This window comes from Myxocyprinus asiaticus, chromosome 5 (genome assembly GCF_019703515.2).
Source record: "Myxocyprinus asiaticus isolate MX2 ecotype Aquarium Trade chromosome 5, UBuf_Myxa_2, whole genome shotgun sequence".
In the NCBI taxonomy this organism is placed as follows: Eukaryota; Metazoa; Chordata; class Actinopteri; order Cypriniformes; family Catostomidae; genus Myxocyprinus; species Myxocyprinus asiaticus.
The window spans coordinates 20,738,430-20,747,803 of NC_059348.1; the positions used below are offsets into that span (position 1 = coordinate 20,738,430).

Genomic DNA, 9,374 nt, shown 5'->3' on the forward strand with positions numbered 1-9,374 from the left:
TTGCAGAATAAAGGACAGTGTTTATTACGTCATTCTCCTCACTGAAATAACTATGGAACACTCTAGGAACTTCTGTGATGCATTAGTTTCATTGATAGGCAGAAAAAGACAGAGATGTCAGAGGCCTAAACTTTATCCCACTTCTGACGAACGCTATCTATCCAATCCACATAGCTGGACACTTTGGTGTAGATACCCAGTTTGTTTTTCTTCCCACAGCCCTCTCCCCAGGACACCAGACCAATGAGGAACCATGTATCATGATACATTGTCACCATCGGACCCCCGCTGTCCCCCTTACAAGAATCTTTTATTTGCCCCAGCACGCCACCACATAACATGTTCTGCGTCAGATTGTTAATCATATAGCTGGAGCACACTTTACTGTCTATAATTGGAATATCAATGAAGTTGAGAGTTGAAATGAAATGTTTAGCTGTCTCATTATCCTTCCCCCAGCCAGTGACAACTGTCATGGTACCGTTGCGATGCAACACTCTTTCTGCCAAGTCCCGGCTAGGGAGGCATGCTGGGAGGATGTATGTGGAAAATGTTGCTGGTCCAGACAAGTGCAACAGAGCTATGTCATTGTCCACTGTGAAACGGTTGTATTGTGGGTGAGCGATGGCCTGTTTTATGGTAAAGACCATCTCTGTTCCTTCTATCTTGAATCGTTCATAGTCACCTGGAAAGATGATAATGACACTTGGTTAAAAACATTCAAACTGACCTCACAGAAGTACCTTTTTTGCCTGATGCTGATATTTTTGTTTGCTAATAGCAAAATAAAAAAATCAGGACCCTTTGTTCATCATCAGAGCTACTTTTTAAATTTCTGTTATTTTTCTAACTTTGCCAGACTAAGGCCCCATTCACACAAATATGATATTTTTGAAAACTTAAAGTTGTCACTGTTTTTTTTCTCCAGCCTATTATGTCACTGAAAACTGATGTTTAAAAAAAAAAAAAGTACTTTTTTTTTAAAATACTGTTTTCTGTGATGCATGAGGACAGGTGAAACTGAGATTTTAAAATACAGTGACATCACTAACAAAACTGGCACATGGTAATGGTTGTTTTTTAATATTGGGCATATACTAGAAAGGAATTAGTGAGAAATAACACGACATTTAAGTGATTTTTCACATTTTTAAATTTCGGTTTGTTTCTTAACAGAACCTATCATGTCTTCAGAAGACTTAGAATATGTTGCACAAGCCGCATGGACTACGCTTATGATACTTCTTTTTAAGCTTTAAAGTGAGGCACTGTCCAGTGCAATTGTATCGAAAAGACAGGGCTGATGTATTCATTAAAACATCTCCTTTTGTGTTTTGCATAAGAAAGAACGTCATACGGGCTTGTCAATATGACATAAAATAAAACATTTTGGGTGAACTTTTCCTTATACAGAATATTAGGCTAATAACTCTCAGCCACCTGTCTTGGCAATGGTCTCTTATGCAACATGTGCACTGTATTGCATGTTGCTTTAGACAACAAATTAATGCCAACTAAAGTCGTCATCAGCCAAAAAAAAAAAAAAAAAAAGACACTGCATCTACGTGCACTTGTCCAGTTAATTTAGAATGGACTTCAAAAGACATTTAGTCATTAATCGTACAGTTCATACAAAATCCTTCAGTTTAAATACATACATACATACATATATATATCACTTACTCATTTATTATAATTTTTTTCACATTTTAGAATAATAGTAAAGTCATTAAAACTATGGAATTACATAAATGGAACTATGGGAATTATTACTGGACTTCAATTGGTGGGTTTTTGTTAAATGTGAGCCAAAATCATCACAATTAAAAGAACCAAAGACTTAAACTACTTCAGTCTGTGTGCATTGAATTTATTTAATACACGAGTTTCACAATTTGAGTTGAATTACTGAAATAAATGAACTTTTCCACGACATTCTAATTTATTGAGATGCACCTGTATGTTGGGCACTTATTGGCTGCTTTATTATTTGGTCCAAGTCATCCATTTCAAAAAAGTTTTTTTTATTTTTTTTAAATTAAATTTTAGTTTTAATGAAATAAATTAATATGGTGGCACAATTATATTTTTGTCTACAAAACTAATTTCAAACGTTTAAGCATACGCCTTCAGATCAAAAGATTTTTAAGATCATGAGAAACATTTCAGTCAAGTGTTTCAAAACTTTTGACCGGTAGTGTGTGTGTGTATATATATATATATATATATACAGTTGAAGTCAGAAGTTTACATACACCTTAGCCAAATACATTTAAACTCAGTTTTTCACAATTCCCAACAGTTAATCTTAGAAAACATTCCCTGTCTTAGGTCAGTTAGGATCACTACTTTATTTTAAGAATGTGAAATGTAAGAATAATAATAGAGAGAATTATTTATTTCAGCTTTTCTTTCTTTCATCACATTTCCAGAAGTGTACATACACTGTTAGTATTTGGTAGCATTGCCTTTAAATTGTTTAACTTGGGTCAAACATTTTGGGTAGCCTTCCACAAACTTCTCACAATAAGTTGCTGGAATCTTGGCCCATTCTTCCAGACAGAACTGGTGTAACTGAGTCAGGTTTGTAGGCCTCCTTTCTCACACATGTTTTTTAAGTTCTGCCCACAAATGTTCTATCGGATTGAGGTCAGGGCTTTGTGATGGCCACTCCAATACCTTAACTTTGTTATCCTTAAGCTATTTTGCCACAGCTTGAGGTATGCTTGGGGTCATTGTCCATTTGGAACACCTATTTGCGACCGAGCTTTAATTTCCTGGCTGATGTCTTGTTGCTTCAATATTTCCACATAATTTTCCTTCCTTATGATGCCATCTATTTTGTGAAGCACCAGTCCCTCCTGCAGCAAAGCACCCCCACAACATGATGCTGCTACCCTCATGCTTCATGATTGGGATGGTGTTCTTCGGCTTGCAAGCCTCACCCTTTTTCCTCCAAACATAACGATGGTCATTATGCCCAAACAGTTACATTTTGGTTTCATCAGACCAGAGGAAATTTCTCCAAAAAGTAAGATCTTCAAACGCATGTGCACTTGCAGACTGTAATCTGGCTTTTTTAAGGTGGTTTTGGAGCAGTGGCTTCATCCTTGCCAAGCAGCCTTTCAGGTTATGTCGATATTGGACTTGTTTTACTGTGGATATAGATACTCGTCTACCTGTTTCCTCCAGCATCTTCACAAGGTCCTTTGCTGTTGTTTTGGGATTGATTTGCACTTTTCGCACCAAACTATGTTCATTTCTAGGAGAAAGAATGCGTCTCCTTCCTAAGCGGTATGATGGCTGCGTGGTCCCATGGTGTTTACACTTGCGTACTATTGTTTGTAAAGATGAACGTGGTACCTTCAGGTGTTTGAAAATTGCTCCCAAGGATGAACCAGACTTGTGGAGGTCCACAATTTTTTTAATGAGATTTTGGCTGATTTCTTTTGATTTTCCAATGATGTCAAGCAAAGAGGCACTGAGTTTGAAGGTAGGCCTTAAAATACATCCACAGGTACACCTCCAATTGACTAATTAGCCTATCAGAAGCAAATTGGCTAATTGCCTAAAGGCCTGACATAATTTTCTGGAATTTTCCAAGCTGCTTAAAGGCGCAGTTAACTTAGTGTATGTAAACTTCTGACCCACTGGAATTGTGATATAGTCAATTAAAAGTGAAACAATCTGTCTGTAAACAATTGTTGGAAAAATTACTCGTGTCATGCACAAAGTAGATGTCCTAAATGACTTGCCAGTTCGATCCAGTCTGGCCATTCTCTGTTGACCTCTCTCATCAACAAGAGATTTCCGTCCGCAGAACTGCCACTCACTTCTCACTGGATGTTTTTTTATTTTTATTTTATTTTTATTTTTTAATTTTTTTGGCACCATTCAGAGTAAATTCTAGAGACTGTTGTGCGTGAAAATCTCAGGAGATCAGCAGTTACAGAAATACTCAAACCAGCCTGTCTGGGACCAACAATCATCCATGCAATTGTCTAATCAGCCAATCGTGTGGCAGCAGTGCAGTGAATAAAATCAAGCAGATACGGGTCAGGAGCTTCAGTTAATGTTCACATCAACCATCAGAATGGGGAAAAAATGTGATCTCAGTGATTTGGAGCGTGGCATGATTGTTGGTGCCAGATGGGCTGGTTTGAGTATTTCTGTAACTGCTGATCTCCTGGGATTTTCATGCACAACAGTCTCTAGAATTATATATATATATATATATATATAAAATTGTTTTTTTCTGTTACAGCATAATTTTCTGTAAAGCTGCTTTGAAATGGTGTGTATTGTGAAAAGCGCTATACAAATAAAATTGACTTGACCTGACAAGGATCTTCTAAGAACGCAGGCAAAGTATAAATGTGAAGGGGGATTAAAAAGTATTACACTTTAAAGAGTTACTTTAGTATAGCCAAAATGAATTACGTACCTAGTCTGACAGTTAAGCGTGTGCTTGACTCTAGGCAGTGAGCTGCCGTGAGAACCCAGTTTTCATCAATCAAAACTCCACCACAGTGAAGCTTACCCTTATGATCTAGTATAAGTGCCTGCAAAATACACACATAATGTAATTAGGTAGCTACAAAGCATTTTATTGCATTACAAACTGAAGAAAAAAAAATGTGGCTCTAGCAGAGGTTTTGGTACAATATATAATGTCCAAATTAACATTTATAAATATCTGCCTCTTTAGTCAACATAGATATTATATAAGATAAGACAGTACCTGCCAGGGACTCTCTCCCTTTTTACCAACTGTACCCCCCATAAGCCATGGCTGTAAACCTATCATAGTCTTCTTCTTATAGAATGACTTTGCAAGTCGAATCTGGCCACATGAAGCCTCATCTGTAAATGAGAAACATGCACAGATACCATAATTCATTGACTCCAATGATATGGGCTCTTACACTTTGAGATGCAACAAATAAATTACAAATGGTAGAAATGATTGGAAGATAATACATTTTATAACACATTTTACAAGCTGTCAACTGATTGCTTCACAGTTTACACATTACATTGTATTGTAAGCCTTAAAAAAAAAAAAAAGCATGTATATTTGTGCATTTTGTTGCATGCATTTGTGAATTGCCATGTATTTCAAAGTTGTTATTGTTTTTACACTGTAAAAAATCTTTTGTCAGGTAACCTTAAAATGCTTCATGTGATAATATCTAAATGATTGGTTTTATTCAAGTCAAAAATATTAGTTAATATGACTAAATCCACATGACTATGTTAGGTTACTGCAACAAAAGTAATTTTAAAGGTCAGTTCAGGTTGGAAAAAGCTCTGTAAAGTAATAACAGCACATTTTCACTCTGTACAGTGTTTCTGCTCATAAAGGCTCTACCCTCCCACCACTTAAAAAAAATAAAAAAATAAAAATAATAATAATAATAATAATAATAATAATAATAATAATATATATATATATATATATGCACATTTTTTTTAACATTTTTTTTTTTGTTTGTTTGTGCACGACACTTAAAAATAAAATTAAAAACATACTTTTGGGAGTACACTTTTTAGAGTCATCTTGGAGCTGGTATCCTTTAATACAACTGCATTTGCGACCGAGACCGTCCTCTTTCTCGTGACAATCATGACCACAATCACCATTGTTCACAGAGCAGTTAGTGGCTGTGATGCCTGAGGACAAAACCACAAAACTGCTGTCAGGATATTTGTCACCATGACCTCAGTGCATACCACTAGAGAGAACTCCAGAAATTCACTGCTAAATGTCCCAAATCAGGCACTGCACTGTATATTAAAAAAAAATCATTGAATAAGCAGTCAAAATACAGCAAGGGCAAAGGGAGTTATTTGCACCAGTCATTAGTGGATGAAACCACTCTAATTTAAATATGCCAGAAAAATCAATTACTGATAATTCTCTTAGGTTAAATGCTGTAACTTGTATATAGAGGTGTTTTCACACTTTGTTCGATTGTTGGTCCGAACCAGAGATTGATTTCACCCAGCACATTTACAGCCCATTTTAAAAGTTTGATTTCAGTCAGACTGTGTAAATTATATTTTTATGCCACATGTGAAGATGCAAATTATGCTTCATCAATGTCAGATGGACTGCTTTCAGACCAACTGTGAACCAAACTGTAACCCAGTTCAAAGAACTATACACCCAAACAACCTTTTCAAGACTCGAGTGTGAAAGCACCCTTAGAGAGATAGAGGCTCACGCGAGTCACAACGTTTCCCTTCAAACCCAGGGTTGCAGTTGCAGAAGTAATCCTGAAACAGGTCCACACACTTTCCATTAACACATGGAGTTGAGGCACACTGGTCTCCATCTAAGAGCACACAACACATATAATTAGTAAAAGATATGATGGCCTGCAGCGATATTCCACAAGACAGACCAGCCTAACCTGTATACACCGTCCAGAAATCCAGCTGCAAAAAAAACAAAAAAATATTGGATCATAATTAAAAAAAAAAAAAAAAAAAAAGTAAAGAATGAAAAACACATCTATAAATTTAAATGCTAACAAGACTAACCGTGGCCTCCCGGGTGTTGAAGATTTCCCTCGCCTCTTCGAAACTGCATATTTCCTCCTTACACTCACGCTCCAATGATGGGGGCTTTATTTCCTCCATAAATGTGTTAGCTCTTCTTGAACGCAGGAGCATGTGTGCTTTTTGGCTGCTAGAAAAAACTGACCAAAACAAATCCAAGGTTCATAGAACAGAAAAATCTGAATTGGCACCAGAGATAATGACTTATAATTAGTTTTCAACAATGCGCACAACAAAATTTTTCTGATGACCATTAAACTTCATAAGAGTGTTTAAAAAATAAATTAAAATAAATGTTTTTTGTAATGTAAAGACATTTGTACTGACAGCCTCCTCACCATTTACTTTATATGAAAAAGAAAGATGCAGTGAAAGTGAATGGTGTCTGAGGCTGTCAGTCCCTAACATTCTGCCTAACATCTCCTCTTGTGTTCCACAGAAGATAAAAAGTCATACCGGTTTGGAATGACATGACAGTGAGTAATGGATGACAGGAATGTCATTTTTTGGGTTTGCAACCGTTTATAAATTCTAAAATGATATTTATTTCTCATACATTACCTGTCTTGCAGAGAGCCCTGGCAGACCAAAATATAACCAGTACTGAGATACAGAGGAAAAGGCTCCTCATCATGGTATAAGTCCCTGTAAATACATCAAGACATAAAACTACAATTTTAATTCAACAATGAACATCTGTTAGATTTGAAGATTTTACCATATTTAAACTGACTAGAAGTACATGGGTGATTATATTAAAGGCGACAAAGTATACACTATCTGAAATACTATGTAATAACACACACACACACACACACACACACACACACACACACACACACACACACACACAAATAATTCTTACCAGATTTGTCCTCAGATGAGAACTATATTGGAAGAAATATGAAACCAAAACCTTTAATTGCCTTAACTTTTATCTATCTCTGCTTTGTCTACAACCTAGTACGAGGGCACAACACATACAGCCTTTAGCAAGTTAACTGAACTCCAACAAATACTGCACAGTACAAACAATATTGGCTGAGATAAACTGAATGAGAAATTTAATTTGCGAGTACATTAATATCTTCCACTATAGCAGAAACAATCAATCAGTTCTTGAAGACTTAACAAACCCTTACATATTATTAAAAAATATTAACTTACAGTTTGAAAAATAAGAAAGAAACTGGAATGATGGATGTGGTGTTTAAAGTGTGTTAATAACTAACTAAATCTGTTTACTAAGAGTCCACAGTCTGAATAGTTGTGAATTCTCGTCTTCTGTCTGCCCACATACACCTACTGATGTCAAACTCTACTACAGCTAATATGGCTTATTTACTACACAATCCCATTTGTGGTTCATAACCTCTTAATTTATAATTTTCACTATAGGTATATCTTTCAATGTAACTGATATGATCTGTAATAATGCATTTTCATGTTTTCATACAATTCTTGAAGCATTAAAATTGTTCCAGTTTTAACCTTGCCTGTTTTAGGTATTTGTCCAAATTGACCCACATTGGTATTTTCTCTCTATAGTTGTCACGAATCCCGCCTTTGTTGTTCCTCCCGCTCACCACCAGAAGGCTCCATCACCCAGGTATTGACTTTTACTATCTGGACTACATTTCCCACAATCCCCATACCTGGCACTGATTACCTGCTCACCTGTTTCTCATTAATTCAGCTATTTAAGACTCACTCTCACTCTTTATCATTGTGAAGTCTTGTTTTGCCCTGGCTGAAATTTCTAAGTGTTCTCTGAGTTTTCTGTATTATTGGTGTATGATCCTGGTCTGTTTACCCTGTCTTGACCCATTGCTACTTGCCTACTACTGCCTTGATTTCCTGGATATAACCTGTGATTGTCTGCCACCTGCCCTGACCTCTTGCCTGTTTATTTACTACCATTCTGGATTTCCTTTGATAGTACTGTTGCTGGTGATTGAACCCCTGCCTGTCTGTATTACTACATCTATTATGATTAAAGCTGCACATGGATCTCAACTCCGTTGACTTATCATTACAATAATGGATCTTACCTGTTGTCAATAAATGCACTCTCGCATCTACCCCCATTTTGATTAATAAATTCTTTTTTTTTTAGCTAATATTTCAGTTGCATAATGGGTCATGCATTCTTGTACTCTCTAAAACATGAATACTGCACACAATATAGGTATTTGATACTGATCTTGAAATAAAAGCTGTCAGCACACACCTCTTATTGGAAACATAAGACATTTGATCAAGACAAACAATTAATCACAATGGCACCAAAAAGAGCACACACAGGTGTGTACATTCTACCAAGCAGGGTGTCAAAAATTTTGTTTATTTACAGTGGAACAATAATATCTGTGATATCTGTATTCTTTAAACTATTCTAGTTCTAACGTGGCTATGCTGGTTTGGTGGCTGTACTGTCTGGCAATCCTAGCACAGCTATACTATTCACCATCAAAACTTTGTAGCTTGTTGACCATCTTGACCTTTCTAGTTAAGTCGATTAATGCATGGTCTTGTGGATTCTTGCTGGTTAAGTTTGTCAGCTAATGTTGTCTTGCTAGTTCAGAAATATGAGCATGTTAGCCAGGGACACACCAACACACTGGTATCCCATTTTGAGTCTCAGAAATGCAATGCTCAAACCACAACATGCTCTGGTGACTAGGTGTGCTAGTCAGTAGCTTAAACAGATTAGCATCTTAAATAAAACCAACATGTTGTATGTGTAGATTTAAAGATGCAGGTTCCATTTAAGAAAACGAGGATGAGCTTTACCAGCAGCACACAGAAAC

The 9,374-nt window shown here is 36.3% G+C and overlaps 1 protein-coding gene across 2 annotated transcripts; it reads right to left on the reverse strand.

The window, feature by feature from the left end:
• On the reverse strand, nucleotides 1–7,846 carry LOC127441247 (vitamin K-dependent protein C-like). Of its 2 annotated transcripts, none has more exons than XM_051698425.1 (9): nucleotides 7,732–7,846; nucleotides 7,126–7,209; nucleotides 6,547–6,704; nucleotides 6,417–6,441; nucleotides 6,228–6,338; nucleotides 5,533–5,673; nucleotides 4,742–4,863; nucleotides 4,445–4,562; nucleotides 1–685 (listed from the first exon to the last, which is right to left on the reverse strand). In XM_051698425.1, exons 2-9 carry the CDS (start codon nucleotides 7,196–7,198, stop codon nucleotides 126–128), a joined length of 1,308 nt encoding a protein of 435 aa, XP_051554385.1. In that variant the 5' UTR covers nucleotides 7,199–7,209; nucleotides 7,732–7,846; the 3' UTR covers nucleotides 1–125. The 2 variants fall into 2 exon arrangements, with proteins under 2 accessions (XP_051554385.1, XP_051554384.1); XM_051698424.1 differs by lacking the exon at nucleotides 7,732–7,846 and adding an exon at nucleotides 7,430–7,582.
• Nucleotides 7,847–9,374: the final 1,528 nt, after the last annotated feature.

Coding starts and splice junctions, on each gene's coding strand:
- LOC127441247 (XM_051698425.1), bottom strand. CDS start 7,198: ATGATGAGGAGCCTTTTCCTCTGTATCTCAGTACTGGTTATATTTTGG. Junction 6,442..6,546: donor TCAACACCCGGGAGGCCACG/GTTAGTCTTGTT, acceptor TTTTTTTTGCAG/CTGGATTTCTGGACGGTGTA. Junction 4,563..4,741: donor AGGGAGAGAGTCCCTGGCAG/GTACTGTCTTAT, acceptor TGTATTTTGCAG/GCACTTATACTAGATCATAA.